Source organism: Tetrao urogallus (assembly GCF_951394365.1).
Source record: "Tetrao urogallus genome assembly, chromosome: 5".
NCBI classification, from domain to species: domain Eukaryota; kingdom Metazoa; phylum Chordata; class Aves; order Galliformes; family Phasianidae; genus Tetrao; species Tetrao urogallus.
In genome coordinates, this window is record NC_136818.1 from 770,082 (window position 1) to 790,480 (window position 20,399).

At 48.2% G+C, this 20,399-nt stretch overlaps 1 protein-coding gene across 1 annotated transcript in view; it reads left to right on the plus strand.

Annotated features, from left to right (window-relative positions):
* The window catches only part of NEGR1 (neuronal growth regulator 1), a gene marked incomplete at both ends in the record, with an annotated part of 170,738 nt that overhangs the window by 84,117 nt on the left and 66,222 nt on the right, over positions 1 to 20,399 (plus strand). The window contains one exon of the mRNA XM_079536595.1: positions 20,078 to 20,203. Coding sequence (XP_079392721.1) covers positions 20,078 to 20,203 — 126 coding nt within the window. The remainder of the gene's footprint in view (positions 1 to 20,077; positions 20,204 to 20,399) is intronic.

Consider the following 20,399-nt stretch of genomic DNA (forward strand, 5'->3'; position numbering starts at 1 on the left):
GTTATCAGCTGTGCAGGGAGGGTCTTGCTGTGCACACCTGGCAGGTGGGCCGCCATCGCCTGCACCCCACATGGAAAGGATCCCTCTGTGGGTCATCACAGGCTGAGCACGGGGCTGCCCAGCTCTGAGCCCTTCCCCTCGTGCTGCTCTATGCCCATGCCTCACCGCCATGTGCTGGGCTTGGAGGGCACAGGTGGAGGATTTATGCATCCTGAGAGAATGGAGACAGAGCTGCCTGAAAGTAACAGGCTGTAAAGGGAACATCAGCTAATTGGCACTGCAGCTTGCACGTGCTTTCTTGCAGCATAGGGTTCACGGGGATGACATCATAACATTTCGTGGAGGTGGTTTTATGTTTCCTTTTCATACCGTTCATGAGTTTGTATTGAAAGATGAGAAGTGACTTCTGCTATTGGGGAAAAATAAATGAAGGGCAAAGCAGATCTTTAGCCCAAGTGGAATCATTCCATCAAAGGGCTGGGTTCCCATCTGTGCTGTGAATGAGTGATCTGCAGCAGCTCGGGAGCAGCAGATGAAATAGAAAGAGCGAAGGAAAATGTAAAGGCAGCAGCACAGCCCTTTATCACTCCCCTGCCCTACAGACTGCGTTCCATAGAATAACACTGAAAGAAGACCTTTTCCTGCTGAAAACAACAGAAGTGGAGGAGCCAGGGGTCGTAAATTGAATGGACGATGCTTAGGTCTGATCATAAGCTCTCAAATAGGTTAAACTGCAGACTATAAAATTGTTTGCTGTGAAACCCCCACTTCAAAAGCTGTGTCCATCCAACTCAGTCTCTCTCTCTCTTTTTGTTCCGTTAGATCTTTACATGCACAGATGCAGTAGGTTTCATTTTGAATATCCTTTGCTCTGCTCCTTGGGCTGACAATTTCCAATCCTATGCATCCGAGTGTTTCAGAGAACCCATGCATTTTAGTGGGCAATCCAAAGTGCCCTGATTTCCATTAGTAAAACACAGAAAGGCAAAGAGGTCCAAGCTGCAAAATGGCCAGAACCTGGCTAAGTGTGGGCACGGCTCCTGTTTTGTTGTTGGCCCCAGAGTTCAGCAAGTTCATCATGCCTCCATTACTTGCCTTCTGATTTAATCTATTTTCTGATTCACGACAGCAGCATCCCCAGGCACAGCTTTGGCTGTGTTACCCCAAATGCTGTGCACTCACAGATTAAACCACAGATCTCATGCACACAATACTGTGTCTTGGGACGTGCTCAATGGCTGTGGGCTGCAGGGAAGCAGCTGCTGTCCCATGCCTGCCCAGTGGGACGGGTGAGAGCAGAGCCTGATGGGGAATTCCACCTCTCCAGCCCCTGCTCAGGGCCCTAAGGAAACGCTAAGTCAAGCTGTGGTCACTGTTACTGAGTGCTTGGGCAAAGTATTTTGTACCAAGAAAAAAAACTGAGGTAACTGATAATAAAAGAAAAATCCTAACGCGTCTTTAGCCCCCATTTACATCAGAGAAAGGAAACCCAGATGAAAGGGAGGAAGATAATCCAGTTTCCTTTACTTCAGTGATCTTGTTAAATAGAAGTGAGAATTACAAAGTAATTAAATTAAAAGTTCAGAAGGTAGGAGTTTGCAATCAGCATAATCTACATCAGAGCCAGGTGCTTGATCTGCAGAGCCGTGAGCTGCGGATCGCAGAATCACAGAACGGCCAGGGTTGGAAGCCACCTCAAGGATCACAGATCTCCAGCCCCCCGCCACATGCAGGGGTGATGTCACTCTCAGCTGTTTGCCGAATTGAAGTCAAAAAATGAAATACTTCTCACCCCTACGTATTAATTATTTAGCTGCTCTGGCCGTGCACAGAGCTGACCTTTGGGGGAGGCAATGCGTGGGTCACAGCGCAGCCACCAGGAGGGCTCAGGTGGGTGGGAGATGCAAGGTGAGCCCCAGCCAGGCGCTGCTCCTGGCACCTTATGCCACCTGTGGGTATTGCCCACCATGCCCACTGCGCACGCCGGGCGTGCAGATGTCTCAGCTGTCTCCCTGAGTGCCATTTACAGATTTGGTTGGAAACCACAACCTATATTTTAAATTTATGAGTGTGTAATATTTCCAAAGTAATACTCAAGGCCTTTTTTTCTGCTTAATAAACCTCTTTAATGTCCCCTAAATATTAATGTATTGATTTAGTCTTTGCAATGTTTGCAAAGTCTAATTTGTTTCTTCAGTCGGGCCAAGAGGGACCTGCGTTTGGAGTTAACGAGATAAATCTTACCCAAATTTATTTAAAGTGGGACAAAATAAATATGCAAAAGACTTCTAAACTCACATAGCAACCACTCTCCAGCTAAAACTGACAACATGTTACTCTTTGAAATTGCCAGCACTCGAGCAGGATGTCAGCTCTTGGTATAAGATTAACTCACGACTGCCAACCGCTGTTCATGGCTCGTCCCTGCCCAGCACACAGAGCAGAGGGGCTGGGAGAGTGGGATGGGAGAGCTGGCCCCACGTGGAGCCGAGGTCCCATGTCCCCTTGCAGGGCTGATGGCACCAAGAAGTGCAGGATGCTCCCTTTAGGGCTTGTCCTCCTCATCCATTCATTGGATTGCTTCCACACCGATAGCTGCAGGGCCTCGTTCTCTGTAAGATGTCTGTGTATGGCTTTCTGCCCTCTTTAAAAGCCTTAAATCATGGCAAGTGTTTGCACTAGCAGGTGATCTCATTTACTGGGATGTAAGTCTGGAATATTTCATCTGAAATAGAACGGGGCTCTGCCGGTCTGCAACTCGTAATTCCACATGCTGGAGCTGCTTTATGGTCACGGCTGCAGCTGAATTTCCATTATGAGCCTGAAATTTCCATCTTCTGAAATCTGCAAGCAAAGGGTAATCAACACAAAGTAATCATTTGCTCTCTGGTCCAAAGTATATTAGTTCTGATACATTTGAATTAAGCTGAATGAGCTTTTTTGTGACCTGTGAGAGTCCTGTGGAAGAGCCCGAGGTGACTTTCAGCAGGTCCTGGCAGTGTGACGCAGTGCCACGAGCAGAATGGAAGGAGGGAAAGTAAGGGGGGAATGGGGCAAGGATGAGGAAAGAATGAAGCCTCTCTTAGTGCTGCCCAAAGCTTCGGCCCGGTGAGCTCCCACCCTACAAACACGAGGTAACAGATGCAGCCAGCTGGCAGAGCTGTGCGGCACTCCAGTTGTCAAAAGAGTGATGAACCCTTCTGAAAGAAAGCTTTAAAAAGGGGGTTTTGGAAAGAAGGCAAATTCAGAACGAGAATGTATCAAATGTGGCTGTGACAGCTCTCCTCGGTGGGTGTCCTCTGGGGTGTAGCAGCATTACAGCAAATAGTGGGCAGATGCATGGCTTTGCATAAGGACATCTGAAGTGGATGATGAGAATAAAAGCTGCCTGCAAAGCCGTTTTGTGACTGGATCACAGAGTGCCCCAGTCTGGAAGGGACCCACAAGGGCCGTGCAGTTCAACCTCTGACCCCACGCAGCAGCACCCACAGCCCAAACCTGACTGAGAACACTTCCAAGGGCTTGGTTCCCTCTAAGCATGTGTGTCTGATGGCCATTCCAACAGCTCTGCCACCCCTTGTCCAAATGCAGACCCGTTATTACAACTAAAGGCAGTGGCCGCCCCGGCACAACTGAGCTGCTAATTATTTTGTTACTCATTACCATCACTGCAGCATCGCAAGCAGTTTTGGTAGTCTGTACCCTGAGTAAACAGTGTAATATTTTATTGAGCTCTCTGCTGCCTGTCACTGTGATCACTGTGATTACTGTGATTTACCTGATCCTTTCTTCATTGCATTTCCCGTTATTTCTGCTTCTGTAATTTCAGACTGTCACTTATCAGGAGAAAATAACGTGTTCCAATCTTTAAACTTAAATTTTTCTTTGGAGCATTGTTAACAAAGACAGAAAGTTGAACAGATGTGGAAATTATCCCACCTGATGGAGGTTACAACTAGAATTACTTGGTTTTGTCTTGCAAAAAGCGTTTCACCTGAATACTTAGTGAAGTGCAGCCTGGCACTTGTTTTCCTTAGGTGAGTCCAGACAGTTTAGAAAATCCTTATCTTCTGCTCTGCTGAGATTGAGATGGGGTCTTCTGCCCATTGGAGACCACTCTGCTTTAGCAAAGCTGACATCCTCGAGGTGTTGCCAGAGTATTTCTTAAAGCTGCCTAAGTGATCCGTAGTAGAAATGTCCTTCCTCCCATCACCATGAAAGGGTAGAAAGATCTCATGAGGAAAAGCAGATAAAGAGTGGAATATATGGAGTTTAAGAACTTCAGCCACTGTGGATTCTGCCAGAGCCACCGAGTCCTTGGTCTGGGAGGAGAAGTCTCTGCCTCAGAAGCAGCCATGGGCTGCACTGGAAAACCTGCAGCTTCTGCCTGGAATTCATAGGGCCCTCAATGCATACACAGCCCCAGAGTGTAAAGTAAGGATGGGAAACTTCTCCCATTAATTACATAGACCGTATCTCCGGGTATTTGGATTGTAGTTGCAAAAGCTCGGTCCTGAAAAAGTGCATGTATTCACCGTCCTGGTCTTGGTGCGTTCATATCAGGCTGCTTGGTCTATTCCAAGTCATAACAAAGCTCATTAGGATTAAGAAAGTTGCCATCCCTCCTGGGCAGCACAGAGGACTGCCCCTGGCTGCGTGTGTGTTGGTGCATCTCCCACTGAGCCATGGCAGGAGCTCCCTGCGTTGTGTGATGGTCCAGTTAAACTGAAAACAGGAGTTGGGAATGAGCTCTTCAGTTCCCACCTCCAGTTGGCGCAGGTGTGATTCTTCCCTTTGAGTTTCCTTGGTGAGCATCTCTGCGTGCTTTTGTGAGCTCAGAACTCAAGGGGAAGGAATATTTTGTGCTGGGAGTTTGTTGGATTCGTGGCCATGAGAGAATTACTGGGAATGAACAAACACGGGGAGGGATTTGTAAAAGCACATCCTTCTGATACCGTGCTTTCCTTTTTGTATCCTCTGCAGCTTAGTTTGGGTTTTGTAGCTTAGCGAGGGAAAGAGGATGATGACGATAGCTGATGTTCTCAAGCAGCAAAATCCACCACTTGGAAGGAGCAAAATCAAATGCGTGTCTTTAAAAAGAGCTCATGGTGTGGGTTTAGGAAACGTTCTGGGTAGGGCTGGAAAGAGCTGAAAGCAGAATCACAGGATCCTGCTGTAATACGGAATAGTAAATGTAAAAGAAAGCTCTCAGGGACAGAGCTTGAACATTTCCTGCTTGGAAAATCTTTGTTTGAAAAAGTTTGTCTTTCATTGTATGGCTTTCATAAGGATGTAAAGAAAACTTGGCAGCTTTCATGTGTCAGAGAGCTGTGGGCCAGCAGGAGCAGAGGTGATGTGACCTGAGATGCAGCACATCTCAGCCTTCGGGCAACAAAGGAGCCCTCAGGTGCAGACTCACGGCCAGAAGACCCCGTTCCTAACGACCCACTGTAATCAAGTCACTGCATGGCTCATCTGGAAAGTGCCTGCATGTGGTGTATGAAGCCATAACTATACCATCATTAACGAGATGCAAAAAACAGTTCAGCAGCTACTGAAAGCACGGTCTACTCTGGAATCTCTTAGCAAAAAGTTTTGAGTGTGTTTGTTAGCACTTTAGTTGGTTTTCCCATCCAGCACTCACTCATGAGCTGAACCCACCCCACGATGGCTGGGCAGCTGCTGCTCCTCTCCAGGCAGATTCAGCAGCATCACCCAGCTGGGGCCAGCAGCCCACGCTGTCTGTCCTGCTGAGCACCCAGTGTCTCTGTGCTGGGGGCTGCAGGGTGCAGCGCTGCAGGGGGGCCTGGGGGCAGAGCAGAGGGGGGTGGAGCCCTCCCCGCCCCACTGGCTGGTTTGCTGATGTGGTTATGCCAATGACCAGCATGCCCAGGTGCAAGGCAGCAATCATGTCCCGAAAAAGGGCAGGGAGAATTGCAGGAGAATGGCTCAATGAGCCCCAAATATTGCCATAATCCAATGCAGCTGCCTGCCCACAAGGATAAGCTAAATTAGAACACAGTTTGCAGCAAACAGTAAATTGAATCCCTCCTTGAGGCAATTAGCAAAATCAGAGCCTCCTCCAAAGCAAACAGGCATGAAAATGCCATTCTTGCAGTAATTTCTCAAATGCTTGATTTTTCAACTTCCCGGAGCATCGCACAGTGCATCTGGAGGGCAGCAGAGCCCCCTGTCCATGCAGCAGGGAGTTTCACACCATCACCACGGATGGGAAAGACCTCCAAGGTCATTCAGTCCACTTGCCAGCAGTACTTCCCCACTACACCGTGTCCCATCACCCCACTCCACCATGAGTTTGGTGAGTGGCTTTTTATTCACCCGGATAGATAAGGGTGTTCTCAGTAAAAGGAGCGATGGAGGAGCCACTGAAATAAGCCCCACTTTGGGATGAGGTACCAGGTGCACTTCCATCTCACATCTGCTGGGCAGTGACACCGTGGGGATGGGGAATGTGCCAATAGAGCAAAGAGGGAAACAGGGGGGAGGTAACCACGGCCCCATCTGGAAGAATGAAGTGTGTTGCTCTCTTTCTGCAATGTTTAATTTCATTCAATACATCCAACAATGGTTACAAAGCCAACATTCATACTGTGCCCTGCAGTTGTGGTTCACATCTCCATCCTTCAGCACTTGAGTAGAACTCTTTAATTTTTAAAGGGTGTTATGTTCGCATTGAGGCTTCCATCAGATAATGCCTGAGGATTGTATCTCCTTTATCCTGCGTGACTAAGTGGTGTGTTCCCTTCAAAGAACAAGTCGTATGGCACTAACTGCTCATTTACAGGAACAAATCCTTCATGGAAATGTTCTGAGGAGTTTCCTTAAAGAAACCGTGTAATGGAAACTGTATGACTGAAATTACTGGGGCTGTACTTCTTGTACATTATAATTTATGATCAAGTAACAGTGATAATGAACGGTACAAGATGTATTACAGCACCATGTAAGAAGGTGAAATGAAAACTGCGTAACTTTGATTCTTAACACAGTCCCATAGTGTGACTCTGGCTCCTGTCCTGCTCCTTATAGAATCACAGAATCAGCCCTTCCAGGACCTTTAATCCAACTGTTCAGACCAAGGCTTTGGGGGTTTGCAAACAGAATAGCCTCACCCCATGAGGAAATGCTGACCCCTGTGCTTCAGGAGATGCATGTATGAAATCTGTTCACTTCCTGCCAATTTCTGGCATACATGTGATGTTTTGAACAGTTATGCCTTTGGTTTAAGGTGTCCACTGAAAAGAAAAAAGGGAAAAACAAAACCTCAGAGCAGAGACGTGGGCTTGAATTTGAGTTTGGAATGAATTATAGAGCACTTTAGGAATTGGTGCATTGATAATCCTGTGATTTTCAGGCCTACCTCAGGCTGGCACTGCTGAAGACATTGCAGAGAGACAAAATAAATAGTTCAATGTTGGCTTATCTCTGATGCTTTGCTGTACTAAGGGCTGGACACAGAAGGGTAATGAGTTACTGCATTGTCCCTGGCAGATCACTGGTTTGTGGTCCTTGGGATTCAGAAATGTTCTTATTTTACTTAGGCTGAAATTTTAATGACCTCCACTTTGCATTTTAAATATAATATTAATTCCCTTTCTGTCATCTGTTAGGGAAAATGGGAAAAATTCCTTAAAAGTTGGCAGATTTCCTTTGTATTTAAAATAGACCCAAGTTGGGGGGGGGGGTGGGAGGAGGAAGAGAGGATTGAAAAGATTTTAAAAAGGGGGAAAGAAAAAGATAATTAATGCAATAGTTCCACGATACAATAAAGGAGTTGTTTCTTCGTAGCCATGAGTTCAGCTTGTGAAAGCATTTTGGCCATAGGTAATCCAAAATCTATGCGTGATAGCAGCCGTAACTTGGGCTGCTGCCTCTCATGCACGCTGCTCTTCGTAGGGCTGCTGGTTGCAGGTCACTGATGGCTGTACGACTTGCTTAGACAGAAGTGCTTTTTTGTCACTGGGACTGAAAAAGCAGAAATGATTTTGAAATATTACATTTCTGTATCTAATAGATTGCAGGAAATGTTGGTGAAACAAATACTGGTATCTGATGGCCTGAATTAGAGAGAAGGAAAGTAAGAACCAAGTGGGGCATCACTCGAGGATGGTGAAGCCGGAATGGTTCACCCACAGACCTTTTTGTGCAGACCTTTTTGCCAGGGGTAATGCAGCTCTAAAGCAGCTGATAAAATCCAGACCCAATTCAAAGCAGTGTTAAAATTTAAATACCATCATCTCAGCAGGATCATGTTTGTCATTTACTTAGCACAAGGTATGACCCTGTGGGCCTTTCAGGGATGGTGTCCCCTGAATTACATAGAATCACAGAATCACAGCATGGCCTGGGTTGCAGAGGAGCACAACGCTCATCAGTTCCAAGCCCCTGCTGTGTGCAGGTCGCCAACCAGCAGCCCAGGCTGCCCAGAGCCACATCCAGCCTGGCCTTGGATGCCTGCAGGGATGGGGCATCCACAGCCTCCTTGGGCAGCCTGTGCCAGTGCCTCACCACCCCCTGGCTGAAAAACTTCCTCCTCATATCCAACCTAAACCTCCCCTGTCTCAGTATAAAACCATTCCCCCTTGTCCTATCACTATCCTCCCTCACAAACAGTTGTACCCCCTCTGGTTTATACGTGTGAGAACTGGCAATGGGAATAGCTCCGTAGAAATGAGTGTCTCGTGCCTTCAGCTTTCAGCTGTCCTTTCCAAAACAACTTTCATTGAGTTACTGATGGGGATGGGGGGTCACATCTCTGGAGGTGTTCAGAGCCGTGGAGATGCGGCATTGGGGATTAAGGGGGGGGGAGCCGAGGGGGCTGGGAATCTCAGAGGGCTTTTCCAGCCTGAATGATTGTGTGGTTCTGGAATAATTAGAGAGATACCTTCCTCACAGCGATGTATGGGGATGGTGATGAGCTGACACAGAATACAATAGAAATGCAGGCAAAATGGCGATGCTTTGTCCCTACAATAGGGCAGTTTGCAGTTCCTGCCCTCCTCTCTTCTTCCATGGCCCAGGATGTTAGGAAACACCTGTGTGCATTGCTGGCATCCTTGGGATGTTGTGGGGACCATCACTGTGCATAGCGAGTTTCTGACATCTATATCTTTTGCTTTAGCCATGATCCCATAGTCTTTTCTAAATGATTAAAAACCTTAAATCCCAAGTAAAAAAATCCCTAATTCACAATTCTGTAAAGTTATCATCATGGCTGCTCTGCAGTCGTGCACCCACGAAGGCCTCAACTGGTGATGTGGTTCTGCTCTGTGTGTCTTTAATCTATTTCCAGCACGGAGAAATTCATTAAATGGAGTCCCAAAACTAATATTTTACAGGATGTTCTTAATAACCTCCACTGCTGAGCAGTGGAATGAACAAAAACAGCGCAGAGCAAATCCTCCAGCCTTGCAGTGCAAACACCCAGCTCATCCTGGCAGAAACGCCCACTGATGGCAACGCGCTGCCATGGGGCTCCCGTATCACAAAGTGCCTTCTGGCAGCTGGAAGAATCTCGTTGAGGATCATTGTTAATTAAAACTGAAAGTGATGGTGGCGACCCCCAGCCTTGCAACACCCCAATGCACAGCGCTCCATCACACGTGAGCATCACTGTGCCCATGGATGGGCAGCATGTGGCTGGGAGCAGCAGGGCTGTGCCTGCTTCGTGCCCCTTCTCTGCTCCTCTTGAAGGAAGGTGGGTGGCACAGATGTGGGCAGGTGGAGCTGCATGCCCCTGCTCTGCACATGGCCAGCGTTTCCCTTGGAAATAGCACAAAGCTGGGCGCCTTCCAGGCTCTGTAGGACGCTGGGGGGCACTTTCTGGTGGTGCAGCACTGTGTGTGATGGCTGCAGCCCCCCTTTGCTCCCAGGCATGCTCAGGGCTGGCCCACCCTGCCTCAGCTCCATGCAGGGAATGCAGAACATGCACACGGCCATTCCTGGGGTGTTTGCACTGTTCAGTGCCGATGTATTTGTATTGGAATGTTTGTGCTGTTCCACCCATTGCTCCTTTCTTCTCCAAACAGTGACCATTCTCCAAGAGCTGGCATTGCAGCATTGATGCTGGGGCAGTCTGTTTTTGAACTAGGCTAACCGCTGCAAAATTTTTCACCTTTGACTCTTTTCAGACTTAATTGTGTTTCTCCTTTTGGTGTTCCTGTTTTCCATAGCGATACACCATTAAAACCACATTATCATCCGGGTACGGATGTACTACATGTCTGAGTTCACTACACCGGAAAGGATCTTCAGGAATAACCTTGTGTCTAATCTACATTTGAGTCGGGTACAGCGGCACCAAACTCCAGCACTGCCCGCAGCACACTGCAGGTCCTGGCTGATGGCCTCACATCCGTGGGTCACAGCACCAGGCAGAGCGTGGGGAGCAAGGAGACCCTCCCAGAGTCAGAATGGAAAGGAAGTTGGGTGTCATTTGCCTGTGAAATCATTAAATGCATCATTTACTTACTGACGCATGGAAAGGATCCCTGATTTCTCAGAGTACCTTGGTATCAGTGTGTGCTAATTTAGCTTAAACAAAGCAGCTAAAATGGGATGTTGTTTGTAGCTCAGACCTTTTGCTTGGCTCGCAATCAGTCACCAGCTGGGAAACTTTCAGTTTTAGCCATGGGTTATTGCTTTTTTTCTCTTTTTGCTGCTTTTCACACATCCTCTTGGAGCCCCCAGCAGCAGTAAGAGTCAGAGCAGCAGGGGAGGAATTCCCCAAATTATCCCTTTTCTCTCCACACTCTGATAGAACCTATTTCACATGTGCAGGGCAGCACAGAGCCCCTACCTGCGCCACCCCAGGCACACGGTGGGACAGTGATCCAGGAACCACCCACTTACAGACATGTGGTTTTCTCTTTTCCCATCATTTGGGTTCCCCATGCAGCTTCCAGTCGCTCTGCTCCATGCATGCAACAGCATATGGAGCCATCGGAACCCGGCACTGGGCTGCGTGGAAACCCACCTGCTGGCCTCAGCCCCATGCTCAGCATGCAGACCTGCCACCAACAGGGGACTCAGTGCCCCAGTGCCCCACAGCCTGCAGCATTCTTCTGCCAGGGGAGAGAGATGCAGAGCTGCAAAAGAAAAAGAAAAGGTCATGGGATTTTTGGTGCGGTCAGGTTTTTCTGATTTGAAGCTACGTTTTTGCAAATCAATTAACAGAAATAGCTACTTTATTTTCTACATTTCTTCTGCTTTACAAAGCATCGAACCGCTGATAACAAATCCATCTCAAGGCAAAGAATATAGCTTTTCTATTTCTGTATTTTCTCAGTGATAAATTGAGTACAGTAATGAAAAAATGTAGGAGAGTGATGAAAGGGCTGCAGAGAGAACAAGCGCTGTCCTTCCCCTTCTCTCCACATTTACCGAGAGAACAATATGAGTCACCAAAAATAGGGAAAATCTATGGCATCAGAAATTGAAGAATGATTATCTGCAGAGAGCCTGCTTCTTCATTGATGGAAAAATGGTTGCATGACAAAATAACTGCGGGTAAGAGATGAAGATCCTTTGATTTACCTGGAGAAAAGAGAGCTGTCACGCTCGGCGCTCAGAGCGCTCTCAGCATTGGAACTGCCAAAGGCCGTCAGCGGGTGCCAAGGTGAGGCTGGGGCTGCCCCCCACCCCTCTGCCCATGGAGCTGGGTGCTGGGTGCTGGGTGCTGGGGGTGGAAGAGGCACCGGTGTCCTTGATCACCTCGTGGTCCCATTTGGGCCCAGTCTGTGTGTACGAGAGCATCGGTGAGAGTTTCTTGGAAGCCTTTTGCTCTCTAGCTTTGAAGAACATAGGTGGATGCTGAGCTTTAAAAGCTTTGAGAAGTGCTACGTTTGTGATGTTTTCCTCACATTTCTGCGTTGACCTCAGATGAAAATTCTTGATGAATCGAGAAATTGCCATTTTTCTCCCCTGCCCACCAAAATCAGTTCCATCAGAGCCGGTGCCCGTGCTGCATCCGCACCCACGGCAAAGCGAGCTCAGTAAGGGGAGGTGGGGAGGTGTGTGCAGCTCCTCAATCAGCCACTGCTGGGATCTAATCACATCAGTGCCCACAGAAAGGATATTCTTCCTCTTCCCAGTTGGTGACTGATTGCTCCATAAGCAAAGGTCTGCGCCATGCCAGAACAGGCTCCTATCTGCTTCTTATACTATTTGGTCTGCAGGTTAAATATCTGTGTTAATCACACTCTTAAAGTCATCTGTTGGGGGGCTCTGTAAACTTCCAGACATGGGGCTCAATGCATGGCCCTGTTCTGTCCCCCTCTGTGGCAGGAAAAACAATCTCATCTCATGCCGTGGAGTGGGGAGTGTCTGCATTCCAGTTTTTTGTCTGTGGCAAAGTTGAGCAGAGCACAATAATATTTCTTGAGTGTGTGTTCTGAACAAAGCGTATGGGAAAGTGGAGCTTTGTTTTACATGTTGGCATGTAAATGATTTCAAACTGCAAAAAGCACAACTACCTTTACTTATGGCAGAGACTATGGCACAATATGTTCAACCACAACAAAGGCATTGTAGAGGAGGGCTTTGTTGTTGTTGTTGTTGTTTAAATATGGTATTTTAGAGATGGCAGTTGGAGGTGTTTAGAGGATGGTACAAATTTTGTTGGCAGGTCTGAGGATGCAAACTGCACACGTGTTCACTGGAGAGACGGAGGGTATGTGTGGACACAAGTATCTACAGATGCTGACACAATTAAGGGCATGTTTGAGCAGCAAAATGAATTGAAATATTGAAATATTTGAAACAACCCGACCCATGAGAGCGTGCATGTGGTGTGGGAACGCTGTGACCTCCTTCACTTCCACTTTTGCTTTCACTTTCACTTCTTTTTCCCCACACGGCTGTGTGCTACGGCTGTGCTTTGTCATTCCATCCCACGTTGCTTCGTCCTTTCTATCATGGAAAGAACAAGAGAGGGAAAGAATGGGAAATGGTGGCTGTCTTACAAGAAGTCTTCATGCAGATGCCTGGGCTACGATTTTTGGAAGGCAGAGCCGTTTGTCAATGAGGGGTGTTCCAGATGCTGCTGATCTGCTGCCTGCGAAGTGAAGAGTCGTATAGATTCTCAATTAGTGGCAAATGGAGTTCATTGCTGGTTTTAATAACCCTCATAAGCACATTTTAATTTTTCTTTATATTTGTCATGCGAACGAATTATTGTGTCCTAGCCATAAAACAATAATCTATTTCTTGTGTCATGCTGGTGATTTCTAGATACTACGCAAGATAATGAAATCAATATGCAGATTAGGAAAGCAAAGCAATAAATCACTCCGGCTGCAGAGAGAAATCAATTCTCATGTTTTGCAGCATCTCCATCAGTGAGCTCTGTGCAGGTCAGCCCAACGTGTGCTCCTGCAGGGTGAGCCCAGGCCTGGAGCAGCGCGTGGAGGCTCTGTGCAGCACAGCCATCCCATGCCCCAGCACTGCCCGTAGCCTCTGCCACAGATCAACAGGTTTTTATCATGAGTATTTTGGAAATTTTAGAGTTTTTTCAAATGGCAGAAGTGCAGAAAATATTAGAAAATCTCAGTAAACCAGCACACATGGGGGGAAAAGTCAGATATCGAAAGGCGGGCTCTGGGAAAACGTGGAGCTGCCAAAGTGAAAGGGTGTGGGTGCTGAGTGGGAAGGGAGCTTCTGCTGCACCATGCTGTGCCATGCAGAGCCATGTTCTGTAGTACTGTGCCATGCTGTACCATACTGTGTCACACTGAGCTTCACTGTGTCATACTGAGCCATGCTGTGCTATACTATGCTGTGCTGTGTCATACTGAGCCATGCTGTGCCATGCTGTGCCATGCAGGCAACAGCAAGAGGGGAAATGGCCTTAAGCTGCACCAGGGGAGGTTTAGGTTGGGTATCAGGAAGAACTTCATTACAGAAAGGGTTGTGGAACAGGCTCCCCCGGGGAGGCGGTTGAGTCACCATCCCTGGATGTGTGTAAGAACTGTCTGGATGTAGTGCTCATGAACAGGATTTAGTGGTGGGCTCTTAGAGTAGTATGGTTAGGTTACGGTTGGGATTGATGATCTTTAAGGTCTTTTCCAACCTGAGCAATTCTACGATTCTATGATTCTATAGCGCGCCATGCCGTGCCGTGCACAGGCAACACAACTCGCTCATAGGGAACCTCTTGAGCTCCCAGTTGGGTCTTCAGATGCTGCAGTGAGGTGTTCATCCCCTGCTCTGTCACGGTTTGCTCCAGCCCTGTGCCCCTACTGGGTGCTGAAGACTGGAGCTGGTTGCAGGGGTGAAAGATTAAGATGCTCATAGATCAGTGCTAAAAGGCCTGATGGGACGCACGCATGCAAAATGAGTGTGTTCGTTAGGTCTGCGTTGTGATTATGTATATTTATGCTCTGGTCATAAAAAATTCCACAGATTTTAGTGATCTGGATGTAATGGTCCCCAAGAGCCAGTAAATAGCAGAAAACCGAGCAGCACACCAACATACCACAGAGCATTATTTGTCACTGAGGGTCCAGAAATACTTCAAAGAGAAGCCAATTCTTGCCATGGGAAAGACATTCTTTCCAGGAAACGATTGATGAAAGTAGAATCTGTAGTTTTTCACAGTCATCAGATCATAGTGAATAATTTCTGTAATTTTACAGAGGTTCATTGTAGAGCAGGGCTGCACTGGAATGTTTACTTGTCTGTTGTTTTGGTTTGTGCATTGCTGGTGTTCATTTATTTTCCAGTTCTATTTTGGAAATGAGTAAATTGTGCAACCTGTTTCATTGCAATGAGACTTTCAGATATCTTCTGCGAGATTTTATTTAATTTCCCCATTATAGAGCCCAGATTAAAACAGAACCCAAGCAATTAGAAAACAAACAAAGCATGTAAGTGAGAAAAATCCACTTAATCTGCACTCCCTGAGCCTAGAGAACTCTTCATCCTGTGCTGTGTCACAGCTGAAATCTTCCCTCAGAATTCTCACTCTGTGCTGCTCCGTTGCTGTGCCCTTGCATTAGTGCTGAGCCCCTGCATTGATGCTGAGCCCCCTGCATTAGTGCTGAGCCCCTGCATGGATGCTGTGCTCCTGCATTAGTGCTGAGCCCCTGCATTTGTGCTGTGCCCCTGCATTGGTGCTGAACCCCCCTGCACTGGTGCTGTGCCCCTGCATTTGTGCCTTACCCCTGCACTTCTTGGTGCTGCTATGCCCCTGCATTTGTGCTGCTTCCCTCCTGCAGCTCTGCTCACAGGCAGCATTGCTGCCCTCCAGCACAGTGCTGCAGAGTGTGGCACTGGACAACCCGGAATGCAGTGAGTGGAGGTTTTGCACACCCCTGTGCCACTGCTGGCTGCCTGCCCACAGCCATCGGTGTTTGCACAGGTGGAGCAGCCAATGAATTAATTCCGGCCACTGAGCTGCTGAGGTCAGCATCTTCCCTCCCCCTGCTGACTTATTGTTAAATTATGAAATTATAACCAGCAAAAATGGTCACTACAGATAGAGAGGCCAGGTGTGCAGCCCAGCGTTTGGCTGAAGGACTTTGGGGTACTGGGGATTGCGGGGACTCCTCAAATTCCGGTGGCAAAATCCCTCTTCCCAACTCCCACATGTGACACTTCTGTGCTTATAGCCAAATTCTTCTCATAGTTTTTATACATTCTACTGGAACTGTCAATATTCTGTATATGAGAGGAATTACTACATTATAATCTCAAAATGGAGCTGGCGGCCTTAATTTTAACAAACATCACTAAACCAATGTATGCTAGGGCTTGCCATCACCCTTCCCAGGGTTGCTTCCCAAAGCAGCAGGGCTCCCAGCTGGGTGCAGCTGCAGTCCCGTGCAGACATGCAGGCACTGGGAGCTGGCAGGACGTTCCAGCAGAGAGCAGCATGGCAGCACACGCTGCAGCAGAGAGGCTGGACGCACTGCTTTGACTCCAGGTTATTTGCCTCATGACTCTAAATTGTGATGGAAATAAGTCATCCTCTCCCATGTCCATCTACAGGAGCAATTCAGTCCTGCAGTCATTCCCGTGACAGCAGTAAGCTTTATTACGCGGCATCGTTTATGTGCACTTGAATGTAACTGAGAATATAATTCCAGTCCTTGAAAATGAGAAATGAGGCACAGTGAAGTACAGACTCGCTGTCAGTCCCCTGCACAATAATGGCTCATATAACTCTGGGCTCTGGGGAGAACTGTGAGCTCAAACACGCTTGTAGTTCGTGGCCGGAGAGCCCCCTCTGCCTGCTGCTGCTCCAGACACCCCACGTGTCTGCATGGTGTGCGGGGAGCAGAGAGATTCCTACAGGAGTGATCAGCAGGGAGGAACACACTGATGTGCAATGCGGCCTGCAGGAGCCTCGGGATACTTCATCGTTCCCAAGGAATTTGGAAATTTGTAAATAATGTAGGAATAATAATTCAATGCTTGTGTCTTTTCTAACCACACGTAAGTGATGTTTTTAACAACGCAAGAGAGTGCAATAAGACCCCACATCCAGCAAAGCCACCTGCATCCCCATAGACCTGCTGTTCCTCACCAGCGCTGCCAAGGGCCAGAGCTGGAGGGTGACGGGGGTGGCAGTGGTGATAGGGATGGTAGGGATGGCAGGGATAATAGCCTGGATGGTGGGGATGGTAGGGAAGGCAGGGATGATGGAGGTAGTAGGGACAGTAACCTGGATGGTGAGGGTAGTAGGGATGATGGAGATGGTAGGGGTGCTAGGGATGGTAGGATGATGGAGATGTTAGGGATGGCAAGGACAATAGCCCAGATGGTGGGGATGGTAGGGGTGATAGGGGTGGTAAGGATGATGGAGATAGCAGGGATGGCAGGGACGATAGCCCAAATGATGGGGATGGAAGGAATGGTAGCTTGGACGAGGACAGCAGCACTGAGAAAGAGGAGTAGAGCTGAGATAACACAGTGTGCTTCTGCACGCAGCACTGGTAAGGCTCTCAATAGACTGTTACGCTGTGTTCCACTGTTCACGTGTCAGGATGATTCAGACAGTCCTCAAAAGAGAGAAACAAATATTATCTATCAAGCCTAACGAAAATTAAGCTTGTACTGCTTAAATCATCTGCAGAGAAAAATGAAGAGGTGATTTATCATGTTTTATGGGTCCTTAGTCATAGAAAAGATACTTGATAGTAAGGGGAATGTTCAGTCTTGCAGACAAAAACATAATAAGATCTGATTTCTGAAAGCTGAATTTAGTGAAATGCAATTTTGAAGAAAGATGCTATTTCCCAGCAGTGAGGGGTATTTAATTGCTGGAAGCGCTTCCCCGGAGTGGCAGCGTGAGCATCACCTGGGACTGCCAGGATAAGCACAGCCAGAGTTCTGCAGCACAGCCTTCCGGCCACCTCCTGGGAAGCTGCTGGTGCTGGGAATGGCTGAGCTGAGGCCAATGGCCCCGAGCTGCCCCTCTGGCCAGGTGCTCCCAAACCTGCAGCATTTCAGTCCCAGCACACACGTGCTGCATAACCACAGCTTGCACGTCACACTGACGGGTGAAGTTTTTCTGATTATTGGGCCATTGGAACACATGGTTTTATCAAAATTAAAGCACTTCACAAAACGGTGTAGATTCGGGATTTGAACAAAGCACCAAAGCCTACAAGAAAGAAGGCAACAGCGGCGCTCAGCCGTGGCTGCCCCCAAATAACAGGGCTGTGTTCTGTGCTTCATGTGAGCACAGACGGGAGGCGGTGGATGAGAAAGAGTGCTCAGAGCCTCATGCGAGGGCAGGGGCAGAGGAGGGCAGTGCTTGCATGAGGCAGCGGTGGAAAGAGCAGACCGTGCTGATCTTTGTCTTGGAAAGGAGATGCTCGTCAGTGCGAGCTGAACGAAGCCCTGTTGTTTCAATGCGAGGTTCCTGCCTATGGCAGTGCTGTCAGTGTGCTCTCTTTGGAAACCTGTCCTTCTGGAGATTTGACTGAGTGCTGATATGAGCCAGCTCTTCCGCCTCATCCTTATGCCGAAGGACTGCAATCGAGCACACCTGAAATTCACATTGCTGTACTTCTAAGAGGTTTTTACCCGTCAGCCTCAGCCCATGCACTTAGCAGTGAGTGGGAGGCTCATGCATCCACCTCTGGCAAGACATGGGGTCTGCTCTGACCCTGAGCCTGACGTAGGCTGAGCTCCAGGGGACCGCGGTGTCTGTGGGGCACACAGGTGCCACGGGGGCAGCAGTTCCAGCCAGGGCCCCTCTGTGTGGTGACCATTTACAGCAAATAACTTTCTGGGGTAAATAGCACCGTGTAGCAGCTGGGTGCAAACCCACTCACAGCACTGCATAATAGTGCCGAAGCAGGTGCCAATCCCTATTTTTCTACCATCGAGGGTGCAGAACCTGGAATAAGAAACTGTTAGAAGTCTTAGGCTGTGATATCTATTGTATCTGGAAGACATTCCCACAATTCTAGATAGACACCAATTGTAAGTATTTACTTGTGAGAAGGGCTGCGCTGAGTTACCGAATTCCTTCACATAACTTCCCACAAGTATGCTTTTTTTCTGGAGGAATAAGAAATACGTGGCTCAGGCTTAGGAGGATATTTTCCAAATACTGTAGGCTGGATAAAGCTGCAGTGTTTGCTGCACTGCTTGTGATATTCTTCTCTCCAAAGGATTTCTGCGTCTTCGCTGGGATGAGGCTCAGGGCAGCTGGGCAGCAGCTCCATCCCTCCTGCTGTGTGCTCAGCACTCAGAGCTGCTGCTCAGGGCAGGGGCTGCTCAGAGCACAGGGCTGTGTGCCCCGGCCCTGCAGCACCAGGCTGTGCAGAGCGGGGTTGGGCAGCGGTTCCCTGTGGGTTGAACTCTGATCAATGAGTTGTCAGTGCCTGGAGGCAACTCTGGCTGTGTGGTTCAGCTCCTGCAAATGCTGTGTAAGGACTGTGTGCTTTCCCTGGGCACCAAGTGGACAGGAGGAAGGGACTGCTGCCTCTGTGAGTGAGCTGCTGAGCTCAGGCGGCTTCTGCTGTTTCAGTGGCTGTGTGTAGATCTGTTTGAACTTCAAAGGATAGCAGCACCGACCTTCACTCTCATAGGAAGTTGGAAAGGCCTTTCCCAGACCTTTGGACTCCCCGTGGACGACGTTTCTTTGCTAATTAACAATACGCTGCAAAGACTTTTAATTTTCTTTGCTCACAAATGCGTAGCCATGGGCAAGCACAGGGAATTTCCACCTTCCTTGAAGTTTTCTGACCCCGACTCATTCTGATGCACTAACTTCAATGGACCCATGGAAGGGTTGGAGAACGTCTGCAAGTGGGGATCCCAAAGCACACAACATAGACACATAAAAACATAGAGCCATGGAATTACTGAGGTTGAGAAAGCCCTGCAAGATCCCCAACAACTCCCTTCCCCCATGCCCACTGCCCACGTCCCTCGGTGCCACATCCCCACAGCTCTGGAACACTTATTTCTTTTCTTATTTCTCTGGAACTGCAGGCTCCCTACAACTCCGTGCTATTTTTGCTCCGTGTGGGGCTCTGCCTTATGAGCAGATGGACGAACAGTGGGGTTTAGGGAAGAAATCTTTCTTTATCAAATACTGCAGACCTGAAAGGAACACAATAGAAACAAATGTGTTTGTTTTGGTCTCCTTGTTGAACAGATACAACTCCCTCTGTATACATGGATGTAAACACCATTCTTTCTTAAAGTACAAGAAAAATTTAATTACATTTTCTTTCCAAGCTGTCACGAGTAAGCTCAGCCTTCTCACAAATGGAAGCATCCATCCATCAGCAGCACTTTACTGGGGTCTCATAGCAATCCCTGCTCTGTACAAAACAGAGGAAACTGCTGCTTTCCTATTTGCAATATTTCAAGTCCCCAGGCTGTGCTGCAGACGTGATTGAAATGGCTGTGGTCACACCTTCACAACGCTGCTGCTGTTTCTTTCTGCACTGTGACCTCCCAGCCGGTTTGTGTGGTTCTGTGGCCATGGCAATGCACAGACACAGCCTGCTCAGCCTCTGCTCTGATGGCAGCACTGTCTCAGTAGCGCTGACTCGATGGCATTCCCTTACAACCTCTCCTCGTTTCCTTTCAGTCTCTCCGAAGATATTTCGTATTTCGAGTGACATCGTTGTGAACGAAGGCAGCAATGTTACTCTCGTGTGTCTGGCCACCGGGAAACCAGAGCCCTCCATTTCCTGGAGACACATCTCTCCATCTGGTAAGTGCCCGGAGCTGTCGCTGGGAGCTTCCTGCTGAGTCCCAGCAGTAACAGCTTTCAGAGGTGGGACAGCACTGCTTTTGCATGCTGGCCAGGATGTGTGTCTGACCAGAGGTGTAGAGAAGGAAAGCGTCATCAGATTTAAGCTCACAAGAGTGAAAGCCATACTGCAGCTGTTACATGGGAAGGGACAAAA